Source organism: Myodes glareolus, chromosome 1, assembly GCF_982192425.1.
Source record: "Myodes glareolus chromosome 1, mMyoGla1.1, whole genome shotgun sequence".
NCBI classification, from domain to species: Eukaryota; Metazoa; Chordata; class Mammalia; order Rodentia; family Cricetidae; genus Myodes; species Myodes glareolus.
This window is the reverse complement of record NC_142026.1, coordinates 66,823,502-66,843,201: the sequence shown is the minus strand read 5'-3', so window position 1 is coordinate 66,843,201 and position 19,700 is coordinate 66,823,502. Positions and strand designations below refer to the sequence as shown.

The window sequence follows — 19,700 nt, the reverse complement described above, 5'->3', positions numbered from 1 at the left end:
GAGAGATGTGACCTTTTTCCTTCCAACCAGCGTCCATGGAGCATCTTCAGTTTGCTGTGGAACCAGCGATGTGCATATCCCAGGGGCGGGGCCCAGGTGAAATTTCAGCATCACCAGCATCACTTCGTGACCACTGACTCTGTCTCTGGTGACTGACCTTTGAGTTATATTTGGACATCATTATGTTTTCATAAAAATGGCAAGTCGTGGAGAGCAGGGCTGAGATGATAGTGTCTCGGGTGTGAGGACCTGAGTTCAGGTCTTTAGAACCCTTGGAAAGCCCAACGGAAAGCCGCAGTCTGTAGAGCGACCCCAGTGCTCTTACACAGCAGTGAAAAGTGGAGACAGGAAGCTCAAAGCCAGCCGCACTGGTGTATGCAGTGGCACAGACGGGAGTCAAGGGCTGACATGCTAGATTGTCCTCCGGCCTCCATGCTTGCAGCATTGCTTGTGCGCACACACACACACATACACACACACACAGTTACAAAGCAGTCATCAAGATCAGGGCTGGGGCGCTGACTGCTCTACAAGCATGAGGACCCAAGTTTGGATCGCTAACACTCGTAGAAGCCAGGCATGGTGGGAAAAGCTGGGAGATAGAGGTGAGCAGATCTATGTGAGCTCCAGGCCAGCCAGGGCTACATAGTGAGCTCCAGGCCAGCCTGGGCTACATAGCCGTGTCTCAAAATAACTTAATAATAATAATAAACAACAACTGCTGTTTTATTGAGACAGGGTTGTTCCTGGGCAGTCCAAGCTGGCTAAACCTGTTATATACCCCACATTGGCCTGAAGCTGGAGCTCCCCCTGCTTCAGCCTCTGAAGTTTGGAATCATTGGCATGCCCCCACCACATATTGCAGTCGTTCATTTTAACAATCTCATGGGGGTGGGAGTGGGGGGGTACTGTGTTAATTAGCATGTCTGCCAATCTGCTTTTAATTTTACTTTTGTTGTTTTTTCAAGACACAGTTTCTCTGTATAACCACTGTGGCTGTCCTGGAACTCCCTCTATAGACCAGGCTGGCCTTGAACTCAGAGATCTGCCTGCCTCTGCCTCCCGAGTGCTGGGACTAAAGTGGTGCACTACCACTACCCTGCTATTTTTCCTTTTTATTCTTATATATACGGATTTTTTGCCTTGATGTATGGCTGGTGCCCACAGAGGCCAGAAGTCATCAGATCCCTTGGAATTGAAGTCAGGTCCTTTGGAAGAGCAGCCAGTGCTCCTGAGCCATCTCTCTAGCCCCTATTTTTCTGCTTTGGCACAGCCTTCTGTGCAGAGTTTGGCCCTTGTGTTTCTTTTTTTGCCTGTTCATATTCTTTACACATTTTTTTCCTACGGAATAAGCCCAGAAACTGTGCCCATTTCATGGATGGGTAAACAGACACCTGGAGAGGCCATCACGAGCCCTGGTACACGGCCTTAGGACCGTCAGGGTTCAGAGCCAATCCCCACCTGCTTCCACAGTTGGTGGATATGTGTATCTGTCCAGGAAGGTTCATGTCCCTTACAGCACTGAGAGAAAGAATCCAGGTTTGCCACGCTCTGGAGGACACAGCAGGGAACAAAACAGAGTCCCTGCCCCACTGTAGTGGGGGGCAGAGGAGATCAGTAATAGGAAATGATGGGCTGGGGTTGGGCTCAGTAGGGAGAGCACTTGTCTAGCATGGATAAAGCTCTAGGCTCCAACTCAGCACCCAGAAACCAGGCCTGCAGGTCTGTAATCCCAGCTCTTGGGAGGTGGAGGCCAGAGGATCTGAAGTTCAAGGTCATCCTCAGTTTCCTAGTGAGCTAGCCTCGGCTAGATAACTAGGTAAGTAGATAGGGGCTGGGAGCTGGAGGTGTGGCTCGAAGATAGACCCCTTGCTTAGCAGACGCGGGCCTTGCCTTTGACCCTCGGCGCTAGGGAGTGGGAACGCTGTTTATTTTCAAAAGCTGTTGCTTGTAAGGCCCCGATAGTGTTTGTTCCACCGAGAGGCAGCTGAGGTCAGAGTAGGGAGGGACTTGGCCAGGGTTTCACAGGTCCTTAGCCATGGTCCAAGTAAATAGGAATGGTTACACCACTCCCTCCCAGCCACAATGATTTTTTTTTTCCAAGACAGAGTTTCTCTGTGTAGTTCTTGCTGTCCTGGAACTCCTTCTGTAGACCAGGTTGGCCTCAAACTCACAAAGATCCACCTGCCTCTTCTCAAGTGCCCATGGAACTTTCTACGTAGTTGAGACTGACTTTGAACTCCCGATTCTCCTACCTCTCTCTCCCAACTGGTGGCATCTGGGATTGTAGGTTTATACCACTAAGCATATCTTCCTCCCCCTCTTTGTATGTATGTGTTTGAAATGGGGTCTCACTCACTCTGGGGACAGGCTGGCCTTGAACAGGCAATCCTGCCTCAACCTTTTTTTTTAAAATATTTTTTTATTTATTATATATACAACATTCTGTCTGTGTGTCTGCCTGCAGGCCAGAAGAGGGCACCAGATCTCATTTCAGATGGTTGTGAGCCACCATGTGGTTGCTGGGAATTGAACTCAGGACCTTTAGAAGAGAAGGCAATGCTCTTAACCGCTGAGCCAACCTTCTTGAGGGAGTTCATGCCTGTCCAATGGCCATGTTCTTGATTCTGCCCTCAAAGTGTCTGCTATACTCATCTCTTCCTTGGTCACAGGAGGAGATTTTCAGGTGTGGGGAGGGAGTGGCTTAAAAGTTGATAAGGAATGTGGGAAGGGGACAGGAGATAGGCATGGTGACATTTGTACCTGTTATCCCAGCACTCAGAAGACAGAGGCAGAGGAATTGTTTTGAATTTGGTGAGCTGGCCAGCCTGAGTCACAGGGATATCCTGTCTCCATAGTCCATCTCCTCAAAAGGAGGCACAGCAACATTTGAGCAGCTGCCTGAGGAAGTGGCTGTGCAAAGGCCCTGAGGCAATGCTGTACCGAGCAGATTAAGTAGCCAGCACCAAGGCCAGGGAAAAGAAGAAGGAGTACAAGAGACACTAGCCATGTTGGGCATTGAATAGGAACCTGAAGCCATAGACAGGGCTCTTTCTTCTTTCTTTCTTCTTTTTTTTTTTTTCTTTTTTCTTTTAGTTTTTTTGAGACAGGGTTTCTCTGTGTAACAGTCCTGGCTGTCCTGGAACTCATTCTGTAGGCCTCGAACTCACAAAGATCCACCTGCTTCTGCGTCCCGAGTGCTAGGATTAAAGGTGTGCGCCACTACCACCTGGCCATTGGCAGGGCTTTAAGTATGGAAGACGCTGGAGAAACCTGGGCAGAAGAGAAATTTGTTTTTCATTTTACCAGTCAGTTTTCAGTTTTGTCTTGTTTCATGAGAGGAGTTAAAAACCTCATTGAAATGTAATTTGTACACTATAAAATCCACCCATATGAAGTACACAGTTCAGGCCAAGAGTGATGGTGCCCATTCCAGTGGTCAGGAGGTAAAGACGGGAGGATCTCCTGAGTTTATGGCCAGCCAGTCTATATAGTGAGTTCCAGGCTAGCCACCTCACCAGCCTCCTGACAACACCTCTACTTGTTCTGGTCCTCTTAAGCTTGCGATAGAAGCTGGAAATTTGGCTCAGTGGTTAAGAGCACTTTTTGCAGAGGACCTGGGTTCAATTCCCAGCACCCACATGGTGACTCACAACTGTCTATAACTCCAGCTCCAGGGGATCTAACACCATCTTCTGACCTTCATGGGCTTGAGATACACATGTGCACAGGCATACATTCAAACAGAACACTCATACTCAAAAATAAAACTAAAAAATTTTAATAATAAAAATTAATCTTTGGGGGAAGGAGAAATGGCTCAATGGTTAAGAGCACTTTCTGTGATTGCAGAGGACCTAGGTTCAGTTCCCAGCACCCACATGGTGGCTCACACTTCATGGGTACCTGCATGGAGCACATACATACATACAAGCAAAACGCTTTTACATATAAAATAAATCTTTAAGAAAATAAAATATGGGGCTAGAGAGATGGTTCAGAAGTTAAGAGCATTAACTGCTCTTTCAGAGGTCCTGAGTTCAATTCCCAGCAACCACATGGTGGCTCACAACCATCTGTAATGAGATCTGGTGCCCTCTTCTGGCCTGCAGGCATACATGCTGGCAGAACACTGTATACACAATAAATAGTAAATCTTAAAAAAAAAAAAAAAGAAAGAAAGAAAGAAAGAAAAGAAAAGAAAAAATTGCTATGTAACTAAGGCTGACTCCATACTGAATGCTGGCATTACAGGTATGTGGCATCCATGGTTTCCTACATGCTAGGAGACACTACCAGCTGAGACACACCCCCCAGTCCCCTCTCCCACCACCCTTTCTAGGCAGAGTCCCACTCTCTAGCACCAGCTAAGGTGGAATGCACTGTGTAGTCCAGGCTATCCTGGAATTTCCAGTCTTCCAGGCTCATCCTCTGCAGTGCCCCTCAGTGCCAGGATTGCAGGTACTCTGAGACTTGTTTTGAGACAAAGGCCTTGTAACTTCTCTACAAGAAACAGGTCGACAGGGTCAGAGGAAAAAGGCCAGATGTGGGAGCCAAAAAGAGTGAAGATGGAGGGAGTTTGTGGGTTCTGGATGTATTTAAGATGCTTATAATACTTGAAGGCCTTTGCCACCAACCTGAGGACTTGGGTTCCACCCTGGGACCCACATGATGGGAAGAGAACCAAGGTTCACAACATGTCTCTGACTTCTACACCACCGAGGCTGTGGTGTAGTCACACACCTCTGCACACACACAATAAATAAGTAAAATATAAGTTCATATAATTTAAATATATATATTTAAATAATGGAGAGGCTGCTGAGGTCTGTAGATTAGAAGGGAGCTGGAGGTTAACCATTCCGTGTCCGTCTGTCCTCCCTTTTCCTTCCTCTAGCCTTTGGTCTGGAGACGGGGTCGTCACCCCACCCTGTCTTTCCAGCATTAAGTAAGCTGGGTTTCCTCCTCTGGGGCACCCTAGGCCAGATCTGGGGATGAAAACCAGCTGCAGGAGGCGCCGGGCTCAGGGCAAGCCCAGGCCCCTCCTCGGCGCCGGCAGACACCGTTTGGCTGGTGTGTGTGTGTGTGTGGAGGGGGGAGCTCTTTGACTCCCCTCCCCCTCCCGCAGCCCCGGCCCGGGGCCCTGGCACGTCCGGCGCGCCTGATGTTTTCCAGATGTGGGCCGTGTTCTCCTTCCAACCTGGCCCTGTGAGCCCACGAGGGAGGGGGCAGGGAGCCAGGGTCCCATACTCCCAGTTCCAAAAAGCCATCAACGCAGCTCAGGCCTGTCGTCCCAGCTCCCTAGGGATGGCTGTGGCAGGAGGGTCGCCTGGGCCACAGAGTAAGTTCAAGGCTATTCTAACGCAACTAAAGAAAACTGTCTCAAAATGAAAAAGTCAAAAGAGGACTGTAGATGTAGCTTAGTGATAGAACTCTTACTTAGCGCGAGATAAGACTTTGGATTCAGTACTGGGGGCGCGGGAGCTATCAGAGACTGATATCTTTCCCCGACCAGTCTGGCTTCCCGGTACAGGAGGTGAAAACCGAGTGGGGTTTGAGCGGTCTGCGACAGAGACACCTCTCCCGACTCCACCTTTTCCCAGGGTTCCAGATCCCTGCGAGCCAAAAAGGGAAGGAGCATCAAGCCCCGCCCTCACTCCCCTACAGGCCACGCCCCGTCCAACACACCCCCGCTAAGTCCCGCCCTTGGCCACACCCACAGCACGTCCCCTCTACAGTCCGGCCTCGCCCTGTGGGCCGGCCGGGAAAGCGCACTATGAATTTCTTGTCCTTTGACCGTCCTGGCTCGTTCTCTGAGTGTCTGTCTCCAAGTCCCAGTCTGTGTGTCTGTCTCCTGCCACCTCTCCCTATCCCTCCCGTCTGTCCTGTCTCTCTCCGTACTTAGTTTCTCTGCCCCTCTCACCTCTCTCTGAAGTTCTCTTCCACTCCCTCTAATCCCGCACTTCTTTCGCCTTCGTAGGAACCCACCTCCCTTCTCTCACATGCTTCTCGGGTCCCCTAGATCTCCGGTTTCTATCTTCTGCAAAGCGGGTGGGGATGCCTTGTCTTCACTGCTTCTGCTATCGCTCCTCCAGAGACTTTGGCTCGAGGGCGCCCCCGTCAGCAGTGGGGCCTTGAGGGCGGCGAGGGTGAGCGACCATGCAAGTGATGGCTGTGGTGTCCCACGCGACGTTCAGTGTGAGGGCACGTCTCAGACGTGGTGTGGGACTGTGTGACACAGTGAGATTAGGAATGACAAGGAGGGATTGAGTTGGACTGTCAGAGTGAGGTGTCATGTGACACTGAGATTATCGGTGAGATTGTGGGCCACTATGTGTGGCATTGGGTCTGAGAGAGAAACTTCCTGGAGCCTGTCCGTATTGTCAACTGTCTGTAAGGAAATCCATATGTGTTACAGGAGCAGAGTGAAGTCACCCAAGTGATGGCACGAGGTGAACCTGGTGTGGTCAACTGTGTGAATGTAAAACAGTGTGTCTGCTACACTGGTGGATCTTAAGAAACTGGGTGATCACGTGACAGCGAGAGGTTGTTGGCCTGTGTTTGCGGTTGCCGTTGCAAAAGTGTGTGGTTGGGAACTCAAAGGTGAGTGAGGACCAGAGAGACAGCGTGTGAGGATGATAAGCATTTGTAATATAGACTGTGAGGCCCAGCAAAGACTCGTGTATGTGTGTGTGTGTGTGTGTGTGTGTGTGTGAACTGTGTGCCATGTGTATCAGCAAATTGACCAAGAGCAAACATTGCCCCACACAGGCACCCGTGGAAAGAAAACCATGTGGTCCTATGCTGCACTAAGCAATGGAGTGCTTGGCAGACATTCTGAACGAGTTATTGTATGTCACTGTGTGAGATGTTGAGAAAGTGTGAATGGGACCTTCAAGAGAAGCTAAAACTGCACTTGTGGCTGGCAACATCCATACACTTGACACTCTAAGATAGGGTACCTGACTGCAGTGGTGCAAGCCGTCATTGGCGATGGCGTGCTATGCTCTGAGACATCATGAGTGACAGCGGCAGTTGGTATGTCGAGACCTTTGGCATTGCGCGCTGTGTCGAGCACTGTAGCACTATCCAGTGGCCCAGCAAGGTAGTGAGCATCCCTGTGTGAGTGACTTGAGTCTGTGTGCCGCGGAGTGAGTCACTGAGATGGGGGGATGCTGAGGTGACTGCTTTGCGTGTGAAGGAGTGAGAGGCTGCGTGGAACACCCGGGAGAGGCTTATGTGCATAGATACATACACCTGAAGGGTCCGTGTTTTCCTGCCAGTGTGAAAGAGGGACTCCAGAGAAAGACATGTGGGAAACAAGAGTGACTGAAAAACGGAGAGAGAGGGAGAAAAGGAGAAGATACATAGCAAGGAGAGGACTCAGAGAAACAGACCTAGGGCGTGGAGACAGGTGGTGCCTAGGAGAAGGAGGCGGTCCTGAGGGGCTGCACCCCAGGGGAGAGGGCGGGACTGAGAAGGGGACCAGCCGCTGCCTCTCTCAGCCTCTGTCGCCCGCCAGTCATCCCAACCCTGAGCTGCAACAGGTAGGAGGCTCCTGTCCGGGTCAGGTAGCTGCTTGGTGGCTGCCATCTGTCCGTCCGCGATTGAATGAGTGAATGGTTGAAGGAAGGAATCGATGACTTTATAGTTCTCTGTGTCCTCACCATCCTCTCTGTCCTTCTACTTATCCCTCACCGCCCCTCTCCTCTTTCCTTGTTCCATTTTCTTTCTAATCCTGCGGTGTCCTCCTCTCTCCAGGTCCCTTCTCTCCTGTCTCCTCTGTTCCTCTGTTCCCGTTTCCCCTGTATCTCCTTCTTCCCTATACCTTCCTTTTCCCCTCCTCTCCCTATCATCTTCCTTCATCATCTCTCCCCCAATATCTCTGTCTCCATCTTCAGTCTATTTCCCTTCTCCATGCCTGTCTCTCTTGTCACTGTGTCCCCTCCCCCGGCTTTTCCTCAACACCCTTTTGTGCCCCTCTCTATCCTCAACACCCCTTTGCAAAGCTGACTGGGTTGACTTGCCCCAACCCTTTCCCCCTGCCTGCTAATGAGCAGAGGAGCCTTTGAGGTAGCCAAGGCTGGGGCAGGGGTGGGTCCCTGAGGGTGGCAGAGGGGGGCAGCTGCTGTTGAGGCCCTAATGAGGCCCCCTCTGCTCCCCTCCCGCCGAGATCTTAATTCTCAGTTCTCCCTGGAGTCGCTGCTAATTGGCCTGGGGAGCTACCCCCTCCCCTTGGCTCAAGCTCTATCCCCAGGGGGTGAGGGCACCTGGATCAGTAGATTCTGATCAAGCACCTGTGGCCCTGTCCTTCTGGCCCTGCCTCCTCCACCTGCCTCTCAGTCTCCCATCTGTGTCTCCCTCCTTCCTTTCCTGGCCCCTCTGCTCTTCCTTCAGCGGCCTCTTGGTGGGTATCCCCATCCGGATACCCCTCCATCTTCCTGTTCTCCTCTTGAGTCGTCACCCTTTCCTCTGTCTCTGGGACCCCATTTGCTCGTAATCCCAACCACTTCTCCTGTTACTGGGTCGCACCACTACTTCTCACTACTCCCCGGGGGATCCAGACGTGTTCCAGGCCCCAGGCCCCAGGCCCCGCTCCTGCCAGGCATTTAACCCTTTTTCTGCGGCAGCCATGTCCAACAACATGGCTAAAATCGCTGAAGCTCGCAAGACCGTGGAGCAGCTGAAGCTGGAAGTGAACATCGATCGCATGAAGGTGCGCAGATCCGTGGGGGAAATCGTTTGGGGGAGGGTCTGCGCCAGGCTCTGTTGGGGGAGGAGCCTGGGAAATGAGGAGGCGTGGGAGGGTGGGGCTCGACCCGGGGGCGTGGTCAGACAAGGCGTGGTCAAAACACGGGGCGGGGATTTGGGCGTTCGCCCGGGGGACCAAGTAATTAGGGCGGGTCGACTGCATCTCTACACCTCGCCTGCAGGTGTCGCAGGCGGCGGCCGAGCTTCTGGCTTTCTGCGAGACGCACGCTAAGGATGATCCACTGGTGACTCCTGTTCCCGCCGCCGAGAATCCCTTTCGTGACAAGCGACTCTTTTGCATCCTTCTCTGAGCTCTCAAGACAGCTTTATCCTCCCCTGCCGAAGTATGAATCTAATAAACTTGATGACTTGGTGGTGCCTGCACTTTAGGGGAAGAGGCAGGGGCAGAGCATAGGGGCCACCTTTGGGGGAGCCTGAGTCCGTCCCTTCTCTTTCTTTCTGAGCGTGTGTGGAGTGTGAGCTATGTGGATGTGAAGCACTGCAACCCCACAAGAAATGAGTACTCAGCCCTGCTCCTTTTTTTTCAGTTCCCATCAGCTTGAGAATAGCTGGCTACCTGCAAGATACCATTTCACAGCTGAAGGAACTGAGTCAAGGGTAGTCCTCTTCTTAGTTACACAGCTGAGAGGTCAAGACTGAGGCACGAACTTCAAGCTCCCTGTAGCCTAGCTGCCTCATCTCCTGCACTCCCTCCTAGCGGGGAATTAGGAACCTCTGCTCAGCCCCTGAAAAATCCGTTCAGGTTTCACATCTTGTTGCGCCTACCACTGGATTACTTTAAAAACAATTTTTTTAATTTTGCATATGTGTATCTGTGTGTGGGTATATGCACATGAGTGCGGGTGTCTAGAGAGGCCAGAGGAGAGGGTGTCAGATCCCCTAAAGCTGTAGTTAGAGGAATTGTGAGCTGTACTATGTGGGTGCTGGGAATCAAACCCTGATCCTTTGGAAAAGCAGTATTTGCTCTTAAGCACAGAAAAAAACTTTCCTGAAACACCCACCCCCCTTTTTTTTCAGGATCTCATTTCATAGACCTGGCTATCCTGAAACTTGCTTTTTAATCCAGGTAGACCTCGAGTTTACAGAGATCTGCCTGTCTCTGACTCCTGAGTGATGGGATTAAAGCAGTGCACCAACATGCCCAGCCTCCCCAACTTTTTAGGTACAGGATTTGAACCCAGGGCAAACAAACTATTAACTACTGAGTCATGCCACAGCGACTCACTGGGGGATTCTATGCAAACGCTTCCCGTTAAGCAATTTCATCAGTCCTTGTTTTACTCTTTTTTTTTTTCCTTCAAGTTTTGTTTTCTCTTGAGACAGGGTTTCTTTGTGTAGCCCTGGCTGTCCTGGAACTCTCTCTGAAGACCAGGCTGACCTGGAACTCAGGGATCCACCTGCTTCTGCCTCCTGAGTGCTGGGATTAAAGGCCTGCGCCACCACATCTGGCTCTCCTCTTTCACGGAGCAAGCTGCTGCTGCAGGCCTCTCTCCTCTAACCTCCTGTCTTCAAGCACTGACCTTCTTAATCCATCCACTCACCCACCCATTCACTCTTCCAAAGCGTCTCTGGATATACACTCTGAATAGTCCTGTCTTGGGCAAAACTGGGGTTGTGGCTATGGCAGAGGGAGCCCTGGTTCTGGGGACTCTAGATGGTAGCCTCCACTGGGCAGAACAGAGGTGAGAGAGTTCAGAGAGAGAGCTCCTGGCTCAGCTTGAGGGGGCCATAGAGGGGCTCCTTGTGGAAGGAACATCTGGGCTGGGGTGCAGGGTTGATAAAATTTGGGAACCTAGGTAAGAATCATGTGGTTAGATGGCAGAAGGAACAAATAATGTGCCCCCTCTGCATCCCCCTGCTGTTATCCTAATCTGGGGTCCTGTGGGACCCAGTTCAACTATTTTTTCTAACTGTGAGGACAGAGGACCCCTGCTGTACTTTCCAAAGCACTCTCTGGAGCAGTGTCTATGTGGCTTGCTCTTGTGGTTGGAGGCTATTTTTGGCCTGGATGATGGTTAAATATGTTGATTTGGTTGCAACACAGAAATGATACTTCTCATCAAAGCACTTATTTCCGGCTTTCCTGAGGGTAATTTTTTTGTTTTGTTTTTCAAGACAGGGTTTCTCTGTGTAGCTTTGGAGCCTGTCCTGGAACTCACACTTCAGACTAGGCTGGCCTCAAACTCACAGAGATCTACTTGCTTCTGCCTCCTGAGTGTTGGGATCAAAGGCACGTGCCACTGCCAGGTTCTTTTTTTTTTTTTTTCTTTTAAACATGGGGTTTTACTATGCAGTCTAGACTCACTATCTTCTTGCCTCGACCCTTCGAATGTTAGAATTACTGGTGTGTGTCGACATGCCTGGCCTTCCCTGGAACTTCATAAGGCTTCAAGCTGGACAAAGCTCCCAGGGTGCGTCATTGAGCCCTTGCCATGTGACTCTTCCTTGGGAGGCATCCACAAACAAATATCTGTTTTATCAGTGACAGACAAAAAAAAAAAAAAATGATTGCACCTGGATCTAGCCTGGGGAGTCAATTAGTTTATCGAAGTCACTTACAGGAACGTTAGTGACTCAAAACTGGCCACATCACCAAAAATCCACCATGGCGTGGGTGATGACTCAGGAAAGCTGCGTCTCTGGAGCTCCCATCCTCATGTGTGATCAGCTCCATGAAGGGGCTCCTTCCCCAGCAACTGTGCACTTCTGTTCCCCGCAGAGGGGGCCTTGGGAATTTAATGAGTTTCTGAGCTTCCTGAGCCTCGAAGTTTCCTGTGTGTTAGGATGTTCTTTCCTTCTGTAGAGAATGACTTTGGCTGGAGGAATAGTTACAGAACAGCGGGCTAAGGAGTCTGAGTTGTCACTCCCCTTGGGGGCTGCTTAAGGACTCAAAGTGGAATGAAAAAGGAAGCGTTGCCATTGAAACTAGCGAGGGGCTGGGCAGTGGGGACGCAAGGCTTTAATCCCAGCACTTGGAAGGTAGAGGCAGTAGGATCTCTGTGAGTTCGATGCCAGTCTGGCCTACAGAGCGAGTTCCAGGACAGGCTCCAAAGCTACACAGAGAAACAGAGAAACCCTGTCTCAAAACAAACAAACAAGCAAACAAACAAAACAAAAAACAAAATAAAAAAAAGAAAAAGAACAACAACAAGAGGAAGAACAAGAGGAAGAAAAAACTAGTTAAGGGACTAGGATGATGGCTCAGGTAGCAAACTGTTTGTCACATGAATAAATGGGCATGAGTTTAATCCCTAGCACCCACTAAAGAGCTGGGAATGAGGCCAGGTGGTGGTGGTGCACACCTTTAATCCCAGCACTTGGGAGGCAGAGGCAAGCAAATTTCTGTGAGTTCCAGGTCAGCCTGGTTTACAAGAGCTAGTTCCAGGACAGTTAGGACTGTTACACAGGGAAACCCTGTCTTGAAAAACCAAAACCAAAACAAAACAAAAAAAAACAAAACAAAACTGGGAATGGGGGGTTGGAGAGATGGCTCAGAGGACCTGGGTTCAATACCCAGCAAGCACATGGTGGCTCACAACCACCTTTAATGAGATCTGGTGCCCTCTTCTAGTGTGCAGGCATACAATGCATACATAATAAATAAATAAATCTTTATTAAAAAAAAAGTCTGGGAATGGTAGAACACAGTTGTAATCCCAGGCAGAGACAGACAGGTTGCTGAGACTAGTCACTGGCCATGCAGTCTAGCTAAACTGGCAAGCCTAGGTCCTAAGGAGAGACCCTTCACAAAAAAAGGTGGGGGGCGGGAGACTGTGGTGGTGCATGCCTTTATCCTAGCACTAGGGAGGCTGGCGGATTTCTGTTAGTTCCAGGACAGCCAGGGCTACACAGAAAAGCCCTATCTCAAAACAAAACAAAACAAAACAAAAAAAAGGGAAATGGTTTTTGAAGAACAATGTCTAAGGTTGTTTTCTGGCCTTCACATGCACACATGCGTGTGTATATGTGCACTTGCACTCGAACATTTACTATGCACACAAAGACATGCTTGCATACCTTTGCACGCACGTATGCATACACACACATGAGCAAACATGCACCTATGCATACATGAACATATACATATGTGTATGTGTGTGCACACACATGCGTATACACACACACACACAAAACCAGGGGGGAAAGGCTTTACTTATTTAGTTCAAAACCATTCTACTCAGACTCCCATAGACTCCACCCCATTCCAGAATCAGACATTTTTTGCTAATGGAGACTGGCCTCTCAGTCTCCTGAAGTGGCTCACTGGGGTTTCCTCCCCAGAAGGTCTTGGGGGAGTCTGGCAAGTGCATTGGATTAGGGTCCCCTGGGCCCCAACTCTGAGCTTCCTGTAGAATGGAGGCAGAAGCAGCTGTAATTACATCTCGCTCCTGCTCCCACCTCTCAGTCCGCTCCAGTCTGCTTGCATCATGTCTGTGGGAGCCACAAGGGAAAAGGGGGACAGAGAGAGAGAGAGAGCCAAGGATGAACTGGGGGTGGGGAAGGATACAGGGCCCAGACTACAAGGCTTCTGGATCGCCAGAAACCCAGCCCTTCACATCTTAGAACCTGAAGGAATCTGAGCCCAAATTTTATTTGTTTCTTTTTACATTTTAACTTTTAGTATGTGTGTGTGTGTGTGTGTGTGTGTGTGTGTTTGTGTGTGTGTATACGTATGAGAGTATATATAGAGGTCACAGGACAGCTTGTGAGAGTTGGTTCTCTCCTTCCACCATGTGGGTCCAGAGGAATGAAACTCAAGCCATTAATTAGGCTTGGTGTCAGGCGCCTTCCCCTGAAGAGCCATCTCACTAGCCCTCCCATTTTTTCTCCCTCCCTCCCTCCTCCCTCCCTTCCATCTTCTTTCCACAAGATCTTACTTTACAGTGTAACCCTGGCTGATATGGAGCTCGCTCTGCAGTCCAAGCTGACAAAGAACTTATGGATCCTTTTGCTTCTGCCTCCAGAATGCTGGGATTACAAGTGGGGGAAGAAATCTTGCCCCGCCCCAGGTAGGACCTAGCGTTGTAGTCTTGACTTGCCTCAAAGGCCCCAGCAATCCTCTTGCCGCCTCAGCTTCTCTGATGCTACGATTACAGATAAACACATTATACCTCGTCTTTTTTTCTTTTTCCAAGACACAGTTTCTCTGTGTAGCCCTGACTGTCCTGGAACTCATTCTGTAGACCAGGCTGGCCTTGAACTCACAGAGATTCGCCTGCCTCTACCTCCAGAGTGCTGGGATTAAAGGTATGTGCTACCACTGCCCAGTTTCTTTCTTCCTTCCTTTCTTCTTCCTTCTTTCCTTCCTTCTTTCCTTTCTCTCTCTCTCTCTCTTTTTCTGTCCCTCCCTCCCTCCCTCCCGCTCTCGCTCTCTTTTTCTTTCTTTGTTTCAACGGTTTCTCACCCTGTAGCCCAAGTTGGCCTTGAACTCAGAGCAATCCCTCTGTCTCCTGGGTTCTGGGATTAAAGTCTTGCACCACCACTGCCCAGCCCAAATGCTGGGATTAGAGTTGTAGACTCTGCCAGGCTCTCATATTCCAGGGTCTTCCAGTCCTGTGAGGAAGGAAGCCTAGATTATTGGTTCTTACTTAACCTGTAGGTCTCTACCCTTTGGAATCATCGGAAAACACAGATATTTACATTACGATTCATAACAGTAGCAAAATTACAGCAACAAAAACAATTTTTTGTTTTGTTTTGTTTTTGAGACAGGGCTTCTCTGTGTAACTTTGGAGCTTCTCCTGGAACTTGCTCTGTAAATTAGGCTGGCCTCGAACTCACAGAGATCCTCCTGTCTCTACCTCCCAAGTGCTGGGATTAAAAGTGTGCACCGGGGGCTAGAGAGATGGCTCAGAGGTTAAGAGCATTGCCTGCTCTTCCAAAGGTCTTGAGTTCAATTCCCAGCAACCACATGGTGGCTCACAACCATCTGTAATGGGTTCTGGTGCCCTCTTCTGGCCTTCAGGCATACACACAGACGGAATATTGTAGACCTAATAAATAAATAAATATTAAAAAATAATAGTAAAAATAAAAGTGTGCACCACCACCACCACCTGGCACGAAGATAATTTTATGGTTGGAGGTCACTACAACATGAGGAACTCATGTTGAAAGGCCGCAACATTAGGAATGTTGAGCACCACCAGTGTAGACTATTGGGATATAGGGTCCTTCCAGACTGGAATCTGTGTTGTTGGCCTTGGTGAGGCTGTTGAGAAAGCTCTGGGGGCTGGCCAGCAGAAGGGAGGCCAGGAGACTTGGGGGAGGGTGATAGAAACTGGGAAGATCCAGAAACCTGAAGTGGGGACAAGGAGACAAGGCTGGTCCTAGAGTATCAGCCGCCAGAAGCTCTGGATTAATTATCTCATTAACTACAGAACTCCTGATGGCATTGTCTCTGGTCACCCCTGCTCTTTCCTGCCACCAGCTTTGTGAGGTCTTTGGGGACCAGGATTTAGCTGGGGTCAGACCCAGGTCAAGAGGTGTGTAGTGGTAGATGCCCGAGGAAGTGCTTGCTTCCTATCTGTCCCTCCCAGGCTCCCATCTCTGGGCTCTCCTTGTCCTTTCTCATTAGTTTCCTGCTCTTCATTCTCCCCGTGTGTGAGCCATGCTGGACTGGCTCAGGAGACCTGGGAGTGAAGGAATAGGAAGGCCCTAAATCAGGCTGAGCCAGGCAGACACACAGCCTGGAAGGGTCTAGCAGCTTCTTGAAGTGGGGCTAGGGCAGAGCCAGACAAGCCAGGTATAACAGCAGACATGGGCACTGGTGGCGCCTATATGGACTGCATGGGTTGAGTGGAGCACAAGCTCCCAGGGCCTGCGCCAGGAAGAAAGGGACGGGGACTGAGGAGTCAGGACAGGTGGGCCCAGGGCAAATGGGGTCTGCAGCAGGAACGAGAACTCAGCCAGGCTCTCCACACCACGTGGCAGTGCACACCCTCATTGTGCAGCGTCTTCTGAACCCTTCTCTGTCTCTCTGACCTTGGTGCACAATGATAGGTTTGTCAAGTCAATAATAGCACCAGCAGCTATCTGAGAAGAAGGCAGGATAAAGAGTCTTCTTATTTTACATAATACCCCACTGCTGGGGCATTTGTTGAAAATCAGGGGAAGCCTTTTCCTAAGATCACACAGTGAGTGGTGAGTGGTGGGGCACCTGCCACCACGCCCAGGGACCTGAGTTCAGTTCCAAGGACTCACAGGGTGTAATGAAAGAACCACCCCCCAGAGCTGCCCTCTGGCTTCAGCTTGCCTTGGTACATGAGTCAAAGCAGACATAAGCTCAATAAATACAATATAAAAATAAACCTTTAATCTCGACACTTGGGAGACAAGTGGATCTCTGAGTTCGAGGCCAGCCTGGTTTGCAAAGGGAGTGCCATGACAGCAAAGGTTGCACAGAGAAACCAAACCAAACAAACAAAAAACAAAACTAAACAAAAAGAAACAACAACAGACATTGTGAGCTATGACATGTTGATACACGTCTACAAATAGACCTATGAACTGGCAGTATATAGACCCTCACACAGTTCAGGAAGACATATCTCTCCATGCACAATACACAGAAGCAAAACTATGTCCACAGAGAGCTGGAGAGATGGCTCATTGGATAAGAACACTTGTTCTTGCAGAGTACCTGGGTTTGATTCCCAGCACCCACATTGAACTCCACATCCAGGGGATTCAACATCTGCTTCTGACCTCATTGGGCACCGGACGAGCACATGGTACACAGACATATATGTGAGCAAACAGTCAAACACAGAAAATGAATAAATCTATTTGGGGGGCCAAATTATATCTCTGTATACCTGTCCATACCTATGTACCATCTGGCCATATCTCTGTACACCCTACCTATGAGCCCGATGTCCTTGATCTGCACAAAGTAGGCAGCTATGAACCTGGCCAATGAAGAGCAGGAGAAAATATCCATAGAAACTGTACGGTGTTACACACACACACACACACACACACACACACACACACACACACCACTCACCTTAACTTACAGTCTCACATGCCAAGTCCCCAGCTCCCATCCTCCTCTCTCTTTGATCCCCATTTCCCATTTCCCTCACTTCTGGGGGCTGTGTCTCTGAGTCAGTCACCATTCTCTGTGCTGTCTGTCCTGTCCTTCCTCTTCTGAGAGCCCTGGGGTCCCTTGGGGAGGTTGAGTCCTCTTGCATGTGGTGGGCAGAAAGCGATCTGCTGAGTCACGCTCCCAGGGTAGCTCCCCACACCATGCTCTGTTCTTAGAAGCCCTGTGAAGGGTGCAGATGGCCCACCCCTCACACGAAGACATCTCACACTAGGCAACGAGGTACATAGAGCCATGGGTAACCTTGGCATAGATTCCAGGGCCCCTTTGTCACCTCATCAGGAGACAGCTATGGTTGCTGTTACCCTACCTGCTTCTGTTTATTCTCTGACCTTGTGAGACAGAGTCCTGTGTAGCCCAGGCTAGCCTGGGGTGCTCTGGGTTGTAGCTAAGGATGACCTTGAACTTTTCTGATCTTCTTTCCCACACCTCCGGAGAAGCAGGATCACGGGTACACAGTCCCATGGTCTGAGAGATCTACTTCCGACCCAGGAGCAGGGCAGCGGCACCTAGAGCAGAGGCTGGCATCCACTGGGTATGGCTCCTAGAAGGGTAAGAGGGGAAATCATGGCCTAGGCGGGTGCAGGGGCTTGACTGAGGTCCCTGGGCATAGCAGCCAGGGGACTTCCCGAATGCTGATGGTGATGGGGACAGGAAATCGGCACGAGAGAGCTCCGGGAAATGGAGGTCCCACCTCCAGCTAGGAACTCCCCTGATGCCAAGACAGGACGCCGAGCCTGCCAGGCATCATCCTTCATTAATATGATATGACTTCCTGAGTTCCCTCTGCTCTTCCTGGGAACCAGAGACTATGACAGGGACCACATGGCCCTCAGGCCTGCCTCCCTCTTCGGGCTCTCCACCCCCCAGAGCAGAGCTGGGTGGTCCTTAGGGATCCCCAGGGCGCCTGGGACTGGGGATCCATCCTGTCGGAAACTAGGGATACCAGCTGGGTGGCAGCTGGCCAGGGGTGATAGGAAGATGTGGTCATGGGGGTGGGACACAGAGGGCAAGGCGCAGCTGCCTGAAGTCTAGCCTTGGTGTCAGGAGCACTCCTGCCCCCGAACATGAAACATTTCTGAGCAGGCTTTTTCCCTGCTACAAGGCAAGCCTGCGGTGGGTGGGAGGCTGGAGTTAGTGAACCCATGCCATGGAGGAGGAGACTGGAGCAAACCAACCTTCTGCCCTTGCCTGGTACCATCATGCATAGGAAGGTGGTCACACTGGTATAGAAATGAAAGTCAAATGGCTTTGAAATATTTTTACTAAATATCTCCCTGAAAAATAAGGGGTCACACCTGGGTGGGCTGGGCACAGAATTATAATGCTAACATGCTGTGGACAGAGACAAGAGAATTGCTGGGAATTTGAGGCCAGCCTGGGCTACATAGTGAGAATTCACCTCACATAAACAAACAAGAACAGAAAACAAAACAAACTGGGCTTGCTGCCAAGTAGAAGACCTGAGTGAGTTTGATCCCCAAGACCCGTAAGGCAGAGAGAGAGAGAGAGAGAGAGAGAGAGAGAGAGAGAGAGAGAACTGACTCCTGCAAGCTGTCTTCTGAGTTCTACATATGCACTGTGGCATGCAAACATATACATATATACATAAGTATATACGTACACACATATATGCATCATTTTTTTTTAAAGTTTAAGATCATTTTTGGTCACATAGAGAATTAGAGGCCAGCCTAGACCACATGGGATCATGTCTCAAAAACAGCAGAACAAGTACTGATAAAAGAGCCACAAAGGGCTAAGTGGTAGGGGCACATGCCTTTAATCCCAGCACTTAGAAGGCAGAGGCAGGCAGATGTCTGTGAGTTCAAGGCCAGCCTGGTCTACAAAACAAGTTCTAGGATAGCCAGGGCTACACAGAGAAACCCTGTCTCAACAAAACAAAACAAAACAAAACAAAAAGCCACCAAGGGTGACTGGGAGTCTCCAAGGTCCTCTTTGTCCCTCAACAGTGAGACGACAGGAACTGTGCGGTCAGGGAGAACAGGGGACTGACACACTAGCCTGAGGGAGATGGGCATGTTGAGGGAGGATGAGCAGCAGCCTTGTGTGTGGGATCAGTACTGGAGCCTGGGGTGGCCATCCGTGTCAAAGTGTCATGGCAGGAGGTCAATGTCATTAGCTCTGGCCTGGGGCCTGGGAGTGCTACGATGAGAAGCAAGAGGTCAGCTTTTAAAGATGGGTCACCAGAGCCCTGTAAACTGGAGATGGTGTCCCAACACAGGACTAGGGGCCCCGGGATGAGGTCTGGCCAGGCCGCCTCCTTCCTCAACTCCTGGAAGGAGTGAATTGTGTCCAGGGTCCATGGCTCTCTGTGATGTCTGGAAAACACTACATCATGGAGGAATTTCCTGATCATTTCTCAATCCCAGGGCCAGGCCCTCACCCCAGGGCCTGAAGCCCAGAATAGCTCTCACAGGCCACTCACAGACAGTTCAGGCCACAGTTAAGCTGGAGAACCACTCAGTACTAGGGCCTGCCTGGCTCCCACAGGGGGCTGAACCCCAGTGACACGAACAGGAACTTATATCTGAATAGAGAGAAAGACACACACACACACACACACACACACACACACACACACACAGATGCTAGAGGGTATGCAAAAGAACAGAGGCTGAGTATGGGGTGGTGGCAGCAGGTGACATGGGGGGGGGATTGTGTGAGGAGGGGACTGGGCAGAGGCAAGGGATGGATGCTCAGAGAAGGTGATGGGTTACAAGCCAGGGAAAGCAGGCAGGGAGCCCAAGGGGGCCCCTGGAGACCAGCACAGGGGAGGAGGGCGGGGCGGAGAGGAAAT

General features: G+C 50.4%; 1 protein-coding gene across 1 annotated transcript; it reads left to right on the top strand.

Annotated features, from left to right (window-relative positions):
• The first annotated feature begins 6,275 nt into the window (after window positions 1-6,275).
• Window positions 6,276-9,152, top strand: Gng8 (G protein subunit gamma 8). Its single transcript, XM_048431731.3, has 2 exons — window positions 6,276-8,716; window positions 8,934-9,152. Exons 1-2 carry the CDS (start codon window positions 8,633-8,635, stop codon window positions 9,060-9,062), a joined length of 213 nt encoding a protein of 70 aa, XP_048287688.1. The 5' UTR covers window positions 6,276-8,632; the 3' UTR covers window positions 9,063-9,152.
• The last annotated feature ends 10,548 nt before the right edge of the window (window positions 9,153-19,700 follow it).

Excerpts from the sequence above, each read along its gene's own strand:
- Gng8 (XM_048431731.3), top strand. The coding sequence starts at position 8,633 with ATGTCCAACAACATGGCTAAAATCGCTGAAGCTCGCAAGACCGTGGAG. Across the intron at positions 8,717-8,933 it reads TGAACATCGATCGCATGAAG|GTGTCGCAGGCGGCGGCCGA; the intron begins GTGCGCAGATCC and ends CCTCGCCTGCAG.